General features: G+C 46.7%; 1 protein-coding gene across 3 annotated transcripts in view; it reads left to right on the top strand.

Moving 5' to 3' along the window:
* Positions 1-19813, top strand: part of LOC115193496 (exportin-1) — a 90857-nt gene that overhangs the window by 2184 nt on the left and 68860 nt on the right. For all 3 annotated transcript variants that reach the window (XM_029752183.1, XM_029752184.1, XM_029752182.1), the window contains exons 2-4: positions 471-602; positions 5935-6036; positions 17097-17169. In XM_029752183.1, coding sequence (XP_029608043.1) covers positions 477-602; positions 5935-6036; positions 17097-17169 — 301 coding nt within the window. In that variant the 5' untranslated portion in view covers positions 471-476. The remainder of the gene's footprint in view (positions 1-470; positions 603-5934; positions 6037-17096; positions 17170-19813) is intronic.

The raw sequence follows: 19813 nt of genomic DNA, 5'->3' as shown, positions 1-19813 counted from the left end.
AGGAGGGGTGTGTAACAGGAGGTTGCTGTGAGGAAGACAGCTCATACTAATGTCTGGAATGGAACGGTATCAAACACATGGAAACCGTGTGTTTGATGAGTTCCATATCATTACATTTATTCCTTTGAGCCATCCTCACCAATTTAAGGAGCCACCAGCATCCTGTGTGTGTGTGTGTGTGTGTGTGTGTGTGACTGACCAGGGATGGGAAGCAGGGGAGGGGGTTAGGAGAGGTGGTTAGCTGGTTGGAATGCTCCATTCATTCACATGACTTTGCCTGTTGCTGTTGAATGTTTTCTCTGCCTGCCTCTGTCAGTCATAACTCTCTCTCTCTTACACACACACACACACACACACACACACACACACACACACACACACACACACACACACACACACACACACACACACACACACACACACACACACACACACAGTCTAACCCCCCTCCTTGCTGTCCATCCTTGCAGAGCTCTATGCCAGCAGTTATGACAGTGTTAGCAGACCATGCAGCGCAGCAGCTGCTGGACTTCAGCCAGAAACTAGACATCAACCTGTTGGACAACGTGGTCAACTGTCTGTACCACGGGGTCGGAACACAGGTAAGTAGTACTGGCACTTGACCTTTACCCCCCTTACTGCCACTGACTTCCCCCCTTACTACCACTGACTTCCCCCTTACTACCACTGACTTCCCCCCCTTACTACCACTGACTCCCCCCCTTACTACCACTGACTTCCCCCCTTACTACCACTGACTTCCCCCCTTACTACCACTGACTTCCCCCTTACTACCACTGACTTCCCCCCTTACTACCACTGACTTCCCCCCCTTACTACCACTGACTTTCCCCCCTTACTACCACTGACTTCCCCCCTTACTACCACTGACTTCCCCCCTTACTACCACTGACTTCCCCCCTTACTACCACTGACTCCCCCCCTTACTACCACTGACTTCCCCCCTTACTACCACTGACTTCCCCCCTTACTACCACTGACTTCCCCCCCTTACTACCACTGACTTCCCCCTTACTACCACGACGCTTCCCCCCCTTACTACCACTGAATTCCCCCCTTACTACCACTGACTTCCCCCCCTTACTACCACTGACTTCCCCCCTTACTACCACTGACTTCCCCCCTTACTACCACTGAACTTCCCCCCCTTACTACCACTGACTTCCCCCCTTACTACCACTGACTTCCCCCCCTTACTACCACTGACTCCCCCCCTTACTAACCACTGACTTCCCCCCTTACTACCACTGACTCCCCCCTTACTACCACTGACTTCCCCCCTTACTACCACTGACTTCCCCCCCTTACTACCACTGACTTCCCCCTTACTTGCCACTGACTCCCCCCTTACTACCCACTGACTTCCCCCCTTACTACCACTGGACTTCCCCCTTACTAAACCACTGACTTCCCCCTTACTACCACTGACTTCCCCCCTTACTACCACTGACTTCCCCCCTTACTACCACTGACTTTCCCCCCTTACTACCATGACTTCCCCCCTTACTACCACTGGAACTTCCCCCCTTACTACCACTGACTTCCCCCCTTACTACCACGGACTTCCCCCCTTACTACCACTGACTTCCCCCCTTACTACCACTGACTTCCCCCCTTACTACCACTGACTTCCCCCCTTACTACCACTGACTTCCCCCCTTACTACCACTGACTTCCCCCCTTACTACCACTGACTTCCCCCCCTTACTACCACTGACTTCCCCCCTTACTACCACTGACTTCCCCCCTTACTACCACTGACTTCCCCCCTTACTACCACTGACTTCCCCCCTTACTACCACTGACTTCCCCCCTTACTACCACTGACTTCCCCCCTTACTACCACTGACTTCCCCCCCTTACTACCACTGACTTCCCCCCTTACTACCACTGACTTCCCCCCTTACTACCACTGACTTCCCCCCTTACTACCACTGACTTCCCCCCCTTACTACCACTGACTTCCCCCCTTACTACCACTGACTTCCCCCCTTACTACCACTGACTTCCCCCCTTACTACCACTGACTTCCCCCCCTTACTACCACTGACTTCCCCCCTTACTACCACTGACTTCCCCCCTTACTACCACTGATTCCCCCCCTTACTACCACTGACTTCCCCCCTTACTACCACTGACTTCCCCCCTTACTACCACTGACTTCCCCCCTTACTACCACTGACTTCCCCCCTTACTACCACTGACTTCCCCCCTTACTACCACTGACTTCCCCCCTTACTACCACTGACTTCCCCCCTTACTACCACTGACTCCCCCCTTACTACCACTGACTCCCCCCCTTACTACCACTGACTTCCCCCCTTACTACCACTGACTTCCCCCCTTACTACCACTGACTCCCCCCTTACTACCACTGACTTCCCCCCCTTACTACCACTGACTTCCCCCCTTACTACCACTGACTTCCCCCCTTACTACCACTGACTTCCCCCCTTACTACCACTGACTTCCCCCCTTACTACCACTGACTTCCCCCCTTACTACCACTGACTTCCCCCCCTTACTACCACTGACTTCCCCCCTTTACTACCACTGACTTCCCCCCTACTACCACTGACTCCCCCCTTACTACCACTGACTTCCCCCCTTACTACCACTGACTTCCCCCTTACTACCACTGACTTCCCCCCTTACTACCACTGACTCCCCCCCTTACTACCACTGACTTCCCCCCTTACTACCACTGACTTCCCCCCTTACTACCACTGACTTCCCCCCCTTACTACCACTGACTTCCCCCCCTTACTACCACTGACTTCCCCCCTTACTACCACTGACTTCCCCCCTTACTACCACTGACTTCCCCCCTTACTACCACTGACTTCCCCCCCTTACTACCACTGACTTCCCCCCCTTACTACCACTGACTTCCCCCCTTACTACCACTGACTTCCCCCCCTTACTACCACTGACTTCCCCCCTTACTACCACTGACTTCCCCCCCTACTACCACTGACTTCCCCCCCTTACTACCACTGACTTCCCCCCTTACTACCACTGACTTCCCCCCTTACTACCACTGACTTCCCCCCTTACTACCACTGACTTCCCCCTTACTACCACTGACTTCCCCCCTTACTACCACTGACTTCCCCCCTTACTACCACTGACTTCCCCCCTTACTACCACTGACTTCCCCCCTTACTACCACTGACTTCCCCCCTTACTACCACTGACTTTTCCTGATAGCTACTTTATTGAGGACAAATGTTCTGACTATGACTGAGATATGTGGTTGTCCCACCTAACTATCTGTAGATGAATGTACTGACTATCACTGAGATATGTGGTTGTCCCACCTAACTATCTGTAGATGAATGTACTGACTATGACTGAGATATGTGGTGGTCCCACCTAACTATCTGTAGATGAATGTACTGACTATGACTGAGATATGTGGTGGTCCCACCTAACTATCTGTAGATGAATGTTCTGACTATCACTGAGATATGTGGTTGTCCCACCTAACTATCTGTAGATGAATGTACTGACTATGACTGAGATATGTGGTTGTCCCACCTAACTATCTGTAGATGAATGTACTGACTATCACTGAGATATGTGGTTGTCCCACCTAACTATCTGTAGATGAATGTTCTGACTATGACTGAGATATGTGGTTGTCCCACCTAACTATCTGTAGATGAATGTACTGACTATCACTGAGATATGTGGTTGTCCCACCTAACTATCTGTAGATGAATGTTCTGACTATCACTGAGATATGTGGTTGTCCCACCTAACTATCTGTAGATGAATGTTCTGACTATCACTGAGATAGTTAGGTGGGACAACCACATATCTGTAGATGAATGTTCTGACTATGACTGAGATATGTGGTTGTCCCACCTAACTATCTGTAGATGAATGTACTGACTGTAAGTCACTCTGGATAAGAGTGTCTGCTAAATGACTAAAATGTAACTGGAAGTTGTCAAGTAACCACAAAGCTGGTGGAGTTTTGCGGGATTTGTAATTTTGCTATTATGGTCGCTTGCCCAGGTGCCTTACTAAGTTTAACTTCTAACTTTTTGGGGACAGATAGAAGAACAGGGAGAGAAACAAGTTAGTATTGCAGAAAATAATGTCTGAAATGGACAGCTTTTCTATCACACTCTGTCATTGGTGAGGGGTTTAAGTTGAAATGCATCTGCCTTTTTAAATGTGGAGTGTGTGTGCAGGGCATAAAATGTACCGGACACTGATTTTTTTACCAGACAAAATATAGATATTTTTCTGTTAAAAATGACAGAAATGGATGAGAATGCTTTATAATGTTTCTAAAACAAAAATGTATTACTAGTAAGAAGTAATGTGGCTGGTATATTTCTTATTTATTTCATTTTTTTAACCAATATGCCGACGTTTATATATACACTACTGTTCAAAAGTTTGGCGTCACATAGAAATGTCCTTGTTTTAGAAAGAAAAGCAAATTTTTTTATCCATTACAATAACATCAAATTGATCAGAAATACAGTGTAGACATTGTTAATGTTGTAAACGACTATTGTAGCTGGAAATGGCTGATTTTTAATGGAATATCTACATAGGTGTACAGAGACCCATTATCAGCAACCGTCACTCCTGTGTTCCAATGGCACGTTGTGTTAGCTAATCCAAGTTTATCATTTTAAAAGGCTAATTGATCATTAGAAAACCCTTTTGCAATTATGCTAGCTGGCCTTCTAGGCAGAGTTCCTCTGTCCAGTGTCTGTGCTCTTTTGCCCATCTTAATCTTTTCTTTTTATTGGCCAGTCTGAGATATGGCTTTTTCTTTGCAACTCTGCCTAGAAGACCAGCATCCCAGAGTCGCCTCTTCACTGTTGACGTTGAGACTGGTTTTTGTGGGTACTATTTAATGAAGCTGCCAGTTGAGGACTTGTGAGGCATCTGTTTCTCAAACTAGACACTCTAATGTACTTGTCCTCTTGCTCAGTTGTGCACCGGGGCCTCCCACTCCTCTTTCTATTCTGGTTAAAGCCAGTTTGCACTGTTCTGTGAAGGGAGTAGTACACAGCGTTGTACGAGATCTTCAGTTTCTTGGCAATTTCTCGCATGGAATAGCCTTCATTTCTCAGAACAAGAATAGACTGATGAGTTTCAGAAGAAAGTTCTTTGTTTCTGGCCATTTTGAGCCTGTAATCGAACCCAGAAATGCTGATTCTCCAGATACTCAACTAGTCTAAAGGCCTGTTTTATTGCTTCTTTAATCAGAACAACAGTTTTCAGCTGTGCTAACATAATTGCTTCAGGGTTTTCTAATGATCAAATAGTCTTTTAAAATGATAAACTTGGATTAGCTAACACAACGTGCCATTGGATCACAGGAGTGATGGTTGATAATGGGCCTCTGTACGCCTATGTAGATATTCCATTAAAAATCAGCCATTTCCAGCTACAATAGTCATTTACAACATTAACAATGTCTACACTGTATTTCTGATCAATTTGATGTTATTTTTAAAGGATAAAAAAAAGTGATTTTCTTTCAAAAACAAGGACATTTCTAAGTGACCCCAAACTTTTGAACGGTAGTGTATATATTCTTATTCCATACCTTTAGATGTGTGTGTATTAGGTAGTTGTTGTGGAATTTGTTAGATTACATGTTAGATATTACTGCACTGTCGGAACTAGAAGCACAAGCATTTCGCTACACTCGCAGTAACATCTGCTAACCATGTGTATGTGACCAATAACATTTGATTTGATTTGAAATGGACATCTTACTCGCCAATGTCTACCCGCATTTGGCAGGTGGCAGGTGTTCATTTTAGGCCGTGTGCGTGCGTGTGTGTGTGTGTGTGTGTGTGTGTGTGTGTGTGTGTGTGAGAGTGTGTGCCTATGTTTCAAAATCGGATTTCATCCATTCTTGTTCCTGCATTGCAGCAAAGGATGGCTCAGGAGGTTCTGACCCAGCTGAAAGAGCACCCGGATGCTTGGACCAGAGTGGACACCATACTGGAGTTCTCCCAGAGTATGAACACCAAAGTAAGTGAAAAACCTGCAGGGGGAGCACGTGCTGGTGGAGGGTCACAGTACTCTAGTTGTGAGGAACCTGCAGGGGGAGCACGTGCTGGTGGAGGGTCACAGTACTCTAGCTGTGAGGAACCTGCAGGGGGAACACGTGGTGGTGGAGGGTCACAGTACTTTAGCTGTGAGGAACCTGCAGGGGGAGCACGTGGTGGTGGAGGGTCACAGTACTCTAGCTGTGAGGAACCTGCAGGGGGAGCACGTGGTGGTGGAGGGTCACAGTACTCTAGCTGTGAGGAACCTGCAGGGGGAGCACGTGCTGGTGGAGGGTCACAGTACTCTAGCTGTGAGGAACCTGCAGGGGGAGCACGTGGTGGTGGAGGGTCACAGTACTCTAGCTGTGAGGAACCTGCAGGGGGAGCACGTGGTGGTGGAGGGTCACAGTACTCTAGCTGTGAGGAACCTGCAGGGGGAACACGTGGTGGTGGAGGGTCACAGTACTCTAGCTGTGAGGAACCTGCAGGGGGAGCACGTGGTGGTGGAGGGTCACAGTACTTTAGCTGTGAGGAAGTTAGGTGCTGGTAGTTACAACTCACTTGTCACTCAGTCGGTTGAGCATTATGCTTGTAACGGCAGGATAGTGGGTTCGATTTCCCCACATCACATGTATGTGAAATGTACGCACACATGACTAAAAGTGGCTTTGGATAAAAACGTCTGCTAAATGGCAGATACAGTGTTGTTACTTACTCAGACCCTTTTTCCCTTGAGGAGCATATGGCATCACCAGCAGCGCTCTCACATAGAACAACAACTTCAATCAGGGTTAGACGGATCAAACTAAAACACACACTCAAACATAGGTTGTTAAGTTCTGTCTGCCGAGCCCAATGGTAGGTTATCATGTAGTTCTGTCTGCCGAGCCCAATGGTAGGTTATCATGTAGTTCTGTCTGCCGAGCCCAATGGTAGGTTATCATGTAGTTCTGTCTGCCGAGCTCAATGGTAGGTTATCATGTAGTTCTGTCTGCCGAGCCCAATGGTAGGTTATCATGTAGTTCTGTCTGCCGAGCCCAATGGTAGGTTATCATGTAGTTCTGTCTGCCGAGCCCAATGGTAGGTTATCATGCAGTTCTGTCTGCCGAGCCCAATGGTAGGTTATCATGTAGTTCTGTCTGCCGAGCCCAATGGTAGGTTATCATGTAGTTCTGTCTGCCGAGCCCAATGGTAGGTTATCATGTAGTTCTGTCTGCCGAGCCCAATGGTAGGTTATCATGTAGTTCTGTCTGCCGAGCCCAATGGTAGGTTATCATGTAGTTCTGTCTGCCGAGCCCAATGGTAGGTTATCATGTAGTTCTGTCTGCCGAGCCCAATGGTAGGTTATCATGTAGTTCTGTCTGCCGAGCCCAATGGTAGGTTATCATGTAGTTCTGTCTGCCGAGCTCAATGGTAGGTTATCATGTAGTTCTGTCTGCCGAGCTCAATGGTAGGTTATCATGTAGTTCTGTCTGCCGAGCTCAATGGTAGGTTATCATGTAGTTCTGTCGTTCTCCCTTTGTCACAAATGACCTGATTTGCTAGAATTTTGATGTAATATTTCTGGAGGGATGGTTGGTTGTTTTGGTCTGTCTTTGGTGTTGATAGATTTGGGAGTTGTAACACTGATGTAGGTTTACTCTGTTACTCCTCCTGAGAGACCCCCTACCACCCCCATCCTACCACCCCCGTCCTACCACCCCCGTCCTACCCCCCCGTCCTACCACCCCCGTCCTACCACCCCCGTCCTACCACCCCCATCCTACCACCCCATCCTACCACCCCCATTCTACCACCCCCGTCCTACCACCCCCGTCCTACCACCCCCATCCTACCACCCCATCCTACCACCCCATCCTACCACCCCCATCCTACCACCCCCGTTCTACCACCCCCGTTCTACCACCCCCGTTCTACCACCCCCATCCTACCACCCCCATCCTACCACCCCATCCTACCACCCCCATCCTACCACCCCATCCTACCACCCCCATTCTCAGGACCCCCATTCTACCACCCCCATTCTACCATTCTACCACCCCCATCCTACCACCCCATCCTACCACCCCCATCCTACCACCCCATCCTACCACCCCCATTCTCAGGACCCCCATTCTACCACCCCCATTATACCACCCCATCCTACCACCCCATCCTACCACCCCCATCCTACCACCCCCATTCTCAGGACCCTGCTCTATCAGCTTGAGTGAAACTAGGCATCTCCACAGTGAAATCCCTTAGTGTGGTACTCACTACTCCTAAATACAGTCATAGTGAACAATAGTAACGGCGTCTTATTGTCGGGACTAACGGAGGATAAGTCCGCTGTGGCTCGTTGGGCAAAGCCTATGGGGGAGATTCATGTTTTTGTTGTCTAAACTCTGAAAATAAGGTCTGTGGTAAACACAGGGTTAGAATAACTTCTGTTTTGTTCTATGAGATAATCTTCATCAGCTAAAATACATTTTTGTGAATTTTTTAAGAATTTATGTAATCAAAAAAAGCTAGCGATGTGCTGACATGTAAACATGTTAAATACACTGCATGCACAGCTTTCACAACTTCATCTAAATGGACATCCAAAATCTGGTTAAATAGCCTGTAACACAGCTCTGGTTAAATAGCCGTGTAACACAGCTCTGGTTAAATAGCCTGGAACACAGCTCTGGTTAAATACACTGCATGCACAGCTTCACAACTTCATCTAAATGGACATCCAAAATCTGGTTAAATAGCCTGTAACACAGCTCTGGTTAAATAGCCTCTAACACAGCTCTGGTTAAATAGCCTGGAACACAGCTCTGGTTAAATAGCCTGGAACACAGCTCTGGTTAAATAGCCGTGGAACACAGCTCTGGTTAAATAGCCTGTAACACAGCTCTGGTTAAATAGCCGTGTAACACAGCTCTGGTTAAATAGCCTGTAACACAGCTCTGGTTAAATAGCCGTGTAACACAGCTCTGGTTAAATAGCCTGTAACACAGCTCTGGTTAAATAGCCGTGTAACACAGCTCTGGTTAAATAGCCTGTAACACAGCTCTGGTTAAATAGCCGTGTAACACAGCTCTGGTTAAATAGCCTGTAACACAGCTCTGGTTAAATAGCCTGTAACACAGCTCTGGTTAAATAGCCGTGGAACACAGCTCTGGTTAAATAGCCTGTAACACAGCTCTGGTTAAATAGCCTCTAACACAGCTCTGGTTAAATAGCCTGTAACACAGCTCTAGTTAAATAGCCTGGAACACAGCTCTGGTTAAATAGCCTGTAACACAGCTCTAGTTAAATAGCCTGGAACACAGCTCTGGCTAAATAGCCTGGAACACAGCTCTGGTTAAATAGCCTGTAACACAGCTCTGGTTAAATAGCCTGGAACACAGCTCTGGTTAAATAGCCTCTAACAAAGCTCTGGTTAAATAGCCTCTAACACAGCTCTGGTTAAATAGCCTGTAACACAGCTCTGGTTAAATAGCCGTGTAACACAGCTCTGGTTAAATAGCCTGTAACACAGCTCTGGTTAAATAGCCTGTAACACAGCTCTGGTTAAATAGCCTGTAACACAGCTCTGGTTAAATAGCCTGTAACACAGCTCTGGTTAAATAGCCTGTAACACAGCTCTGGTTAAATAGCCTGTAACACAGCTCTGGTTAAATAGCCTGTAACACAGCTCTGGTTAAATAGCCTGTAACACAGCTCTGGTTAAATAGCCTGTAACACAGCTCTGGTTAAATAGCCGTGTAACACAGCTCTGGTTAAATAGCCGTGGAACACAGCTCTGGTTAAATAGCCTGGAACACAGCTCTGGTTAAATAGCCTGGAACACAGCTCTGGTTAAATAGCCTGTAACACAGCTCTGGTTAAATAGCCGTGTAACACAGCTCTGGTTAAATAGCCTGGAACACAGCTCTGGTTAAATACACTGCATGCACAGCTTCACAACTTTATCTAAATGGACATCCAAAATCTGGTTAAATAGCCTGGAACACAGCTCTGGTTAAATAGCCTCTAACACAGCTCTGGTTAAATAGCCTGGAACACAGCTCTGGTTAAATAGCCTGTAACACAGCTCTGGTTAAATAGCCTCTAACACAGCTCTGGTTAAATAGCCTGTAACACAGCTCTGGTTAAATAGCCTCTAACACAGCTCTGGTTAAATAGCCTGTAACACAGCTCTAGTTAAATAGCCTGTAACACAGCTCTGGTTAAATAGCCGTCTAACACAGCTCTGGTTAAATAGCCTCTAACACAGCTCTGGTTAAATAGCCTCTAACACAGCTCTGGTTAAATAGCCTGTAACACAGCTCTAGTTAAATAGCCTGTAACACAGCTCTGGTTAAATAGCCTGTAACACAGCTCTGGTTAAATAGCCGTGTAACACAGCTCTGGTTAAATAGCCGTGTAACACAGCTCTGGTTAAATAGCCTGTAACACAGCTCTGGTTATATAGCCGTGGAACACAGCTCTGGTTAAATAGCCGTGTAACACAGCTCTGGTTAAATAGCCGTGTAACACAGCTCTGGTTAAATAGCCGTGTAACACAGCTCTGGTTAAATAGCCGTGTAACACAGCTCTGGTTAAATAGCCGTCTAACACAGCTCTGGTTATATAGCCGTGTAACACAGCTCTGGTTAAATAGCCGTGGAACACAGCTCTGGTTAAATAGCCGTGTAACACAGCTCTGGTTAAATAGCCTGTAACACAGCTCTGGTTAAATAGCCTGTAACACAGCTCTGGTTAAATAGCCGTGGAACACAGCTCTGGTTAAATAGCCTGTAACACAGCTCTGGTTAAATAGCCGTGTAACACAGCTCTGGTTAAATAGCCTGTAACACAGCTCTGGTTAAATAGCCGTGTAACACAGCTCTGGTTAAATAGCCTGTAACACAGCTCTGGGATATTGACAGCCAGAGACTGGCTTAGTTGTGATATCAGTAAGTTAGTATGTTATATTTGCCTCCCCAAATTGTTTGGTTAGTTGTAAAGGGGTACGAAGACAGGAGGGAGATTCCATGCTAGCTAGCTAGCTAGCAAGCTAACGTAGCTAACATGCTTAGCTTACCTTCTAAGACATACCCGAAGTCTCCTCTTGACAACACCGTTCAGGAAACAATAAAACAAGCACCTTCCCGCTGAAGAGCTATGGGTGCAGGCTGGAGCAAAACAATACACCATCCTGGTAAGCAGAAAGCTAACAAACTTGTTTAGCTAAGTAGTGGCGTGAACATTTTTGCAACCTAATGTTGTTGTTCCATTTCTATTACAGTTAGCAACAGACTTATTTTGAGCACATAAAGGCTTCATAGTCCATAAAGGTCATGTTAACTGACTGATATTTGCTCATAGAACAAAACATATATAAGTTCTCCTAAGCCTGTGGTCACCTCAAACCCCATTCATTTCCCTCACAGCAAGGGCCAATGAAGCAGAGGTAGAAAATGCTAACTCATTTCTGTTTTTTAGGACTACAAGCTGGGCAGCTCTATTCCTTCCTTGCACTCGCATACAGCTTAGATAGCTCTACACACTGAAAGCTTACGCACACATCCAAATCAACTTGACAATCCAATGATAGGTAGTACTTTCTAGTTTATTTGCAAAACAAACACACATTAAGGTGGGCAAAGGGAGGGTTCTCCTGTCCAGTATTTGTGTAACCATCAAAGAGGCTCTTGTTTAGATCTCTGTATTTTCTATAAGTGTTCAAAATGAAATGTAATTTTTTAGTTTTCCTCAAAGTGATGGTAATGTTTGCCTTTTCCTTTTTGTTGCTTGCCTGTTGCCCTTTAACCCTGACATCCATTACTAATGTCTTGAGTTGATCTACCAACAGTATTGTTATAGTTTCAAATTCATTACTTGCCCCAAAATGAGGTCTTTAGAGGAAAAGACAGTAAAGAAGGAATCAGAAAAGGTAGAACAACTCTTGGATTTGTCTAAATTCTGCATTCACTTTTTTCTTTCATTTATTGACAAAATAAAGAGACAACAGTGCATCATTTTTTAACTAAAGCACTTGTTGTGAACATTTGGGTTTTTTAATAATTGATAACTACTTTCAAATAAGTTAGTTTTCCTAAAGAAATTGAATTGAATGAATTCAAGTTGTTACAACTTGCTATTTGCTATTGATATGAATCCTAATGTTCCGTTATGTTGATTGGTTGTAATAGGAGGAAAAGGGGTGTGTCCTCCTGTGCACCTTGACACTGCTAGGCTTTGACGGCAGACCTACACAAGGTCTACCCTTTTCATTCCCTTTGACTCTGTTCTGTTCAGCACTTTCTATTACATCTGCTTCAGTGGGCTGAGGGAGTGGTGTACAGACTGCAGTCAGTCATTAGGGTAGAGGAAGTGGGGTACAGACTGAAGTCAGTCAGTCATTAGGGTAGAGGGAGTGGTGTACAGACTGCAGTCAGTCATTAGGGTAGAGGGAGTGGTGTACAGACTGCAGTCAGTCAGTCATTAGGGTAGAGGGAGTGGTGTACAGACTGCAGTCAGTCAGTCATTAGGGTAGAGGAAGTGGGGTACAGACTGCAGTCAGTCATTAGGGTAGAGGAAGTGGTGTACAGACTGCAGTCAGTCATTAGGGTAGAGGGAGTGGGGTACAGACTGCAGTCAGTCATTAGGGTAGAGGAAGTGGGGTACAGACTGAAGTCAGTCAGTCATTAGGGTAGAGGGAGTGGGGTACAGACTGCAGTCAGTCATTAGGGTAGAGGGAGTGGGGTACAGACTGAAGTCAGTCATTAGGGTAGAGGAAGTGGGGTACAGACTGCAGTCAGTCATTAGGGTAGAGGGAGTGGGGTACAGACTGCAGTCAGTCATTAGGGTAGAGGAAGTGGGGTACAGACTGCAGTCAGTCAGTCATTAGGGTAGAGGAAGTGGGGTACAGACTGAAGTCAGTCATTAGGGTAGAGGGAGTGGGGTACAGACTGCAGTCAGTCAGTCATTAGGGTAGAGGGAGTGGGGTACAGACTGCAGTCAGTCATTAGGGTAGAGGAAGTGGGGTACAGACTGCAGTCAGTCAGTCATTAGGGTAGAGGAAGTGGGGTACAGACTGCAGTCAGTCAGTCATTAGGGTAGAGGAAGTGGTGTACAGACTGCAGTCAGTCATTCATTGGGGTAGAGGAAGTGGGGTACAGACTGCAGTCAGTCAGTCATTAGGGTAGAGGGAGTGGGGTACAGACTGAAGTCAGTCAGTCATTAGGGTAGAGGGAGTGGGGTACAGACTGAAGTCAGTCAGTCATTAGGGTAGTAATAATATAGATGAGAGGTCTAGTAGTGAGCGACGTGATATTTCACCTGAAGGGATCACAACTCTGTCTATTTCTACATCTCTCTCTCTCTCTCTCTGTCTCTCTCTCTCTCTCTCTCTCTCTCTCTCTCTCTCTGATCTTCTCTCCATCCCTAAACCTTGCAATGCGGCGCTGGTGGCAGCGGAAAAAAGTGTTGCAAGACCTCACCCTCTGTCTTTCATTTAATTTTTTGCCTTGTTTTATTTCTGGCCTGTTTTATTTCTGGCCTGTTTTATTTCTGCCTTGTTTTATTTCTGCCCTGTTTTATTTCTGCCTGGTGATAATTGAAGGTGTATCAGTCAAAAGGTTCTCAAGATGTTCACTAGGCATCACCTGACACCTGCTATTGGTGGAGAACAACAGTTAGTAGTGATGACAGTGTAGTGCACCTTTAATGAACCGCCCCACCAGCTTTAAAACGAACAACTTTCAATCTCATTTATTTGTTGAATCACTGACTGTCTTCCACCTTACCTTTTGAAACAGTGATCCCTGCTGTCTTCCACCTTTTGAAACAGTGATCCCTGCTGTCTTCTACCTTTTGAAACAGTGATCCCTGCTGTCTTCTACCTTTTGAAACAGTGATCCCTACTGTCTTCCACCTTTTGAAACAGTGATCCCTACTGTCTTCCACCTTTTGAAACAGTGATCCCTACTGTCTTCCACCTTTTGAAACAGTGATCCCTGCTGTCTTCTACCTTTTGAAACAGTGATCCCTGCTGTCTTCCACCTTTTGAAACAGTGATCCCTGCTGTCTTCCACCTTTTGAAACAGTGATCCCTACTGTCTTCCACCTTTTGAAACAGTGATCCCTACTGTCTTCCACCTTTTGAAACAGTGATCCCTGCTGTCTTCCACCTTACCTTTTGAAACAGTGATCCCTACTGTCTTCCACCTTTTGAAACAGTGATCCCTGCTGTCTTCCACCTTACCTTTTGAAACAGTGATCCCTACTGTCTTCCACCTTTTGAAACAGTGATCCCTACTGTCTTCCACCTTTTGAAACAGTGATCCCTACTGTCTTCCACCTTTTGAAACAGTGATCCCTGCTGTCTTCCACCTTTTGAAACAGTGATCCCTACTGTCTTCTACCTTTTGAAACAGTGATCCCTGCTGTCTTCCACCTTTTGAAACAGTGATCCCTACTGTCTTCCACCTTTTGAAACAGTGATCCTACTGTCTTCCACCTTTTGAAACAGTGATCCCTGCTGTCTTCCACCTTTTGAAACAGTGATCCCTACTGTCTTCCACCTTTTGAAACAGTGATCCCTGCTGTCTTCCACCTTTTGAAACAGTGATCCCTACTGTCTTCTACCTTTTGAAACAGTGATCCCTGCTGTCTTCCACCTTTTGAAACAGTGATCCCTGCTGTCTTCCACCTTACCTTTTGAAACAGTGATCCCTGCTGTCTTCCACCTTTTGAAACAGTGATCCCTGCTGTCTTCTACCTTTTGAAACAGTGATCCCTGCTGTCTTCCACCTTTTGAAACAGTGATCCCTACTGTCTTCTACCTTTTGAAACAGTGATCCCTGCTGTCTTCCACCTTTTGAAACAGTGATCCCTGCTGTCTTCCACCTTTTGAAACAGTGATCCCTACTGTCTTCCACCTTTTGAAACAGTGATCCCTACTGTCTTCCACCTTTTGAAACAGTGATCCCTACTGTCTTCCACCTTTTGAAACAGTGATCCCTGCTGTCTTCCACCTTTTGAAACAGTGATCCCTGCTGTCTTCTACCTTTTGAAACAGTGATCCCTACTGTCTTCCACCTTTTGAAACAGTGATCCTACTGTCTTCCACCTTTTGAAACAGTGATCCCTACTGTCTTCTACCTTTTGAAACAGTGATCCCTGCTGTCTTCCACCTTTTGAAACAGTGATCCCTGCTGTCTTCCACCTTTTGAAACAGTGATCCCTACTGTCTTCTACCTTACCTTTTGAAACAGTGATCCCTGCTGTCTTCCACCTTACCTTTTGAAACAGTGATCCCTACTGTCTTCCATCTTACCTTTTGAAACAGTGATCCCTGCTGTCTTCCACCTTACCTTTTGAAACAGTGATCCCTGCTGTCTTCCACCTTTTGAAACAGTGATCCCTGCTGTCTTCCACCTTTTGAAACAGTGATCCCTACTGTCTTCCACCTTACCTTTTGAAACAGTGATCCCTGCTGTCTTCCACCTTTTGAAACAGTGATCCCTGCTGTCTTCCACCTTTTGAAACAGTGATCCCTGCTGTCTTCAACCTTTTGAAACAGTGATCCCTACTGTCTTCTACCTTTTGAAACAGTGATCCCTGCTGTCTTCCACCTTACCTTTTGAAACAGTGATCCCTACTGTCTTCTACCTTTTGAAACAGTGATCCCTGCTGTCTTCTACCTTTTGAAACAGTGATCCCTACTGTCTTCTACCTTTTGAAACAGTGATCCCTACTGTCTTCCACCTTACCTTTTGAAACAGTGATCCCTGCTGTCTTCCACCTTTTGAAACAGTGATCCCTGCTGTCTTCCACCTTTTGAAACAGTGATCCCTACTGTCTTCCACCTTTTGAAACAGTGATCCCTACTGTCTTCCACCTTTTGAAACAGTGATCCCTACTGTCTTCCACCTTTTGAAACAGTGATCCCTGCTGTCTTCCACCTTTTGAAACAGTGATCCCTGCTGTCTTCCACCTTTTGAAACAGTGATCCCTGCTGTCTTCCACCTTTTGAAACAGTGATCCCTACTGTCTTCCACCTTTTGAAACAGTGATCCCTGCTGTCTTCCACCTTTTGAAACAGTGATCCCTACTGTCTTCCACCTTACCTTTTGAAACAGTGATCCCTGCAGTTGAAATACTGTTGATCCAAATAACAATAGACCAAATTATAAAATACACTAACTTGTAACATTTAAGTCCTTTTTAAACGTTTGTTTTGCTTGACTTTATAAAAGCATATCATTCATTTGATAGATAAAGGACAAATGAAAACCTGTGGCTGGTCTTGCTGTTTCTTATGAGACACACCAGTTTAAGGTGAAAATTGGTCCGTGTCTAGAATGGTACCCTATTCCCTCTATAGTGCACTCCTTTTTAACCAGAGCTGGTAGTGCACTATATAAGGGATATGATGCCATTTGGGATGCACACACAACCTGATTAGTTTGGTTGTTATGAGGGAAGAGATTTGTTAGGTGCAGTAAGACACCAGTCTTACCCTGGTGCTTCCTAAACAGACCAACGTTCACATTTCTGATAACAACATAGTTTTAATACCAAATCTGCAATGTCTCTCAGGCTACTAGGTTTGACGTAACTAAAGACAATGGGACGGTGGTAATAATAATAATAATATCTTTATTTTATATTGTATTTTTTATTACAAGTAGAATCTGTCACTTTAAAATCCAAATAAACAGTAGTATTTAACAAAACAAATGTTGTGAGGTGTATTAGTGTTGTTCCCCTCTGTCTTTCACCTTCTGGTCCTGGGAGAAACAGCAGGACTTCTACATGCCTTCAGCCCTACGGTGGCTCGTAGAGGACAAAACTAAAATACCACTTTTATTCAAATGTTTACATACTAAAAAATCTGCATGAAATGTAGTTCAATCCGATTGAAACAGATGAAAAATATATATATATATATTTTTAGGCAGGCTCAATTCATGTTTTTTGTTGTTTCTGTTGCTCCAAAATATACACCAAATGTTTTTCATGTTCAGCGTTGCTATGACCACTGTCACCTCACGCTGTTTCTCTCCTTGTGCGTTACAGTACTATGCTCTGCAGATTCTGGAAACGGTTATCAAAACAAGATGGAAGATTCTACCCAGAAACCAGTGTGAAGGTAAGCCTCGCTGCCCCTGCACAAATCACATTTCTTGTCAGCAGTTGTCGCTAAGTGCTTTACAGATACCCAGCCTAAGAGCAAGCAATGCAGAATTAATTTATTTAACCTTTATTTAACTAGGCAAGTCAGTTAAGAACAAATTCTTATTTACAATGACGGCCTACACCGGGACAAACCCAGACGACGCTGGGCCAATTGTGCGCCGCCTTATGAGACTTCCAATCACAGCTGGTTGTGATACAGCCTGGATTCGAACCAGTGTGTTTGTAGTGACGCCGCTAGCACTGAGATGCAGTGCCTTAGACCGCTACGCCACTCGGGAGCCCAGTGGCACAGTGTCTAGGAAAAACTCCCTGGAAGGCAGAAACCTAGAGAGGAACCAGGCTCTGAGGGGTGACCAGTCCTCTCCTGGCTGTACTGGGTAGAGAGGAACCAGGCTCTGAGGGGTGGCCAGTCCTCTCCTGGCTGTACTGGGTAGAGAGGAACCAGGCTCTGAGGGGTGGCCAGTCCTCTCCTGGCTGTACTGGGTAGAGAGGAACCAGGCTCTGAGGGGTGGCCAGTCCTCTCCTGGCTGTACTGGGTAGAGAGGAACCAGGCTCTGAGGGGTGACCAGTCCTCTCCTGGCTGTACTGGGTAGAGAGGAACCAGGCTCTGAGGGGTGGCCAGTCCTCTCCTGGCTGTACTGGGTAGAGAGGAACCAGGCTCTGAGGGGTGACCAGTCCTCTCCTGGCTGTACTGGGTAGAGAGGAACCAGGCTCTGAGGGGTGACCAGTCCTCTCCTGGCTGTACTGGGTAGAGAGGAACCAGGCTCTGAGGGGTGGCCAGTCCTCTCCTGGCTGTACTGGGTAGAGAGGAACCAGGCTCTGAGGGGTGACCAGTCCTCTCCTGGCTGTACTGGGTAGAGAGGAACCAGGCTCTGAGGGGTGGCCAGTCCTCTCCTGGCTGTACTGGGTAGAGAGGAACCAGGCTCTGAGGGGTGACCAGTCCTCTCCTGGCTGTACTGGGTAGAGAGGAACCAGGCTCTGAGGGGTGGCCAGTCCTCTACTGGCTGTACTGGGTAGAGAGGAACCAGGCTCTGAGGGGTGGCCAGTCCTCTCCTGGCTGTACTGGGTAGAGAGGAACCAGGCTCTGAGGGGTGACCAGTCCTCTCCTGGCTGTACTGGGTAGAGAGGAACCAGGCTCTGAGGGGTGACCAGTCCTCTCCTGGCTGTACTGGGTAGAGAGGAACCAGGCTCTGAGGGGTGACCAGTCCTCTCCTGGCTGTACTGGGTAGACCAGAGGAACCAGGCTCTGAGGGGTGGCCAGTCCTCTACTGGCTGTACTGGGTAGACCAGAGGAACCAGGCTCTGAGGGGTGACCAGTCCTCTCCTGGCTGTACTGGGTAGAGAGTAACCAGGCTCTGAGGGGTGACCAGTCCTCTACTGGCTGTACTGGGTAGAGAGGAACCAGGCTCTGAGGGGTGACCAGTCCTCTCCTGGCTGTTCTGGGTAGAGAGGAACCAGGCTCTGAGGGGTGGCCAGTCCTCTCCTGGCTGTACTGGGTAGAGAGGAACCAGGCTCTGAGGGGTGACCAGTCCTCTCCTGGCTGTACTGGGTAGAGAGGAACCAGGCTCTGAGGGGTGACCAGTCCTCTCCTGGCTGTACTGGGTAGAGAGGAACCAGGCTCTGAGGGGTGACCAGTCCTCTACTGGCTGTACTGGGTAGAGAGGAACCAGGCTCTGAGGGGTGACCAGTCCTCTACTGGCTGTACTGGGTAGAGAGGAACCAGGCTCTGAGGGGTGACCAGTCCTCTCCTGGCTGTACTAGATGGGCATTAAGGCCAGATTGTTGTCAAACAATTTCGCCCCTCTCAGCCTCGCTCGCCAACCAAACCATTCCCTCACCTCGTGTCTGAGGACAGGGTGAAACAGGACATCAGACTGTTGAATGCGTGTTGACACGACTGTAGGTGAATTTGGACACGGTATTTGTGTCTTAGTTTCACTGCTCTGTCTCTTAAGACACATGTTCTTGCTCATTAAGAGTTGGAGAAGAACCCATGGGGAGAATCAGCTGTCCTTTGGAATATTGCTCCTGACAACTCAAGACGTCTTAATTGTGGAGGCAGCGACACCCCCCCTCTCTCTCCCCTTAACCCGGCCGACGTGCGGTTGCCAAGATGGGCCGTGTTCCCCTCTAAGCACGCCGGTTCACTTTCTGCTTGGCTGAGTCCTGTTCACTTCTGCAGAAAGGCTGGGTTCTGTCTCTGGCAGTTCTTTACACAAGGGAAAAGCTAGGGGGAAAGAATTAAACAGACTGCTGTTGGTTGAGGGATTGTAAAGGGACTTGTGCTGTAACTTTAGCCAGCGACCACTGGTGTGAGTCTATCCGTCCCAGCATGTCCATCTTAGTTAAAACATGTCGATAGAAAGCCATGACAGACAGGCTGAGGCTCAATATGTTGGTCGAAGATCTAGCATCAGCTACACAGGAGATCTGATCAATTTAGGGACGGTCACATCAACATTTGAATCATTTTCTTCACTAGGTAGTGTGTATATTAGACTTGGGCAGTATACTGTGTACAGGGGATTTGGAAATGGCCACCGAATGGTTTTTCAATACAGTCCATACTGTTGAAACTACTGTATTTCTTTGAAGTT

This window comes from Salmo trutta, chromosome 5 (genome assembly GCF_901001165.1).
Source record: "Salmo trutta chromosome 5, fSalTru1.1, whole genome shotgun sequence".
Classification (NCBI taxonomy): Eukaryota; Metazoa; Chordata; class Actinopteri; order Salmoniformes; family Salmonidae; genus Salmo; species Salmo trutta.
This window is presented reverse-complemented; position numbering and strand designations above follow the sequence as displayed.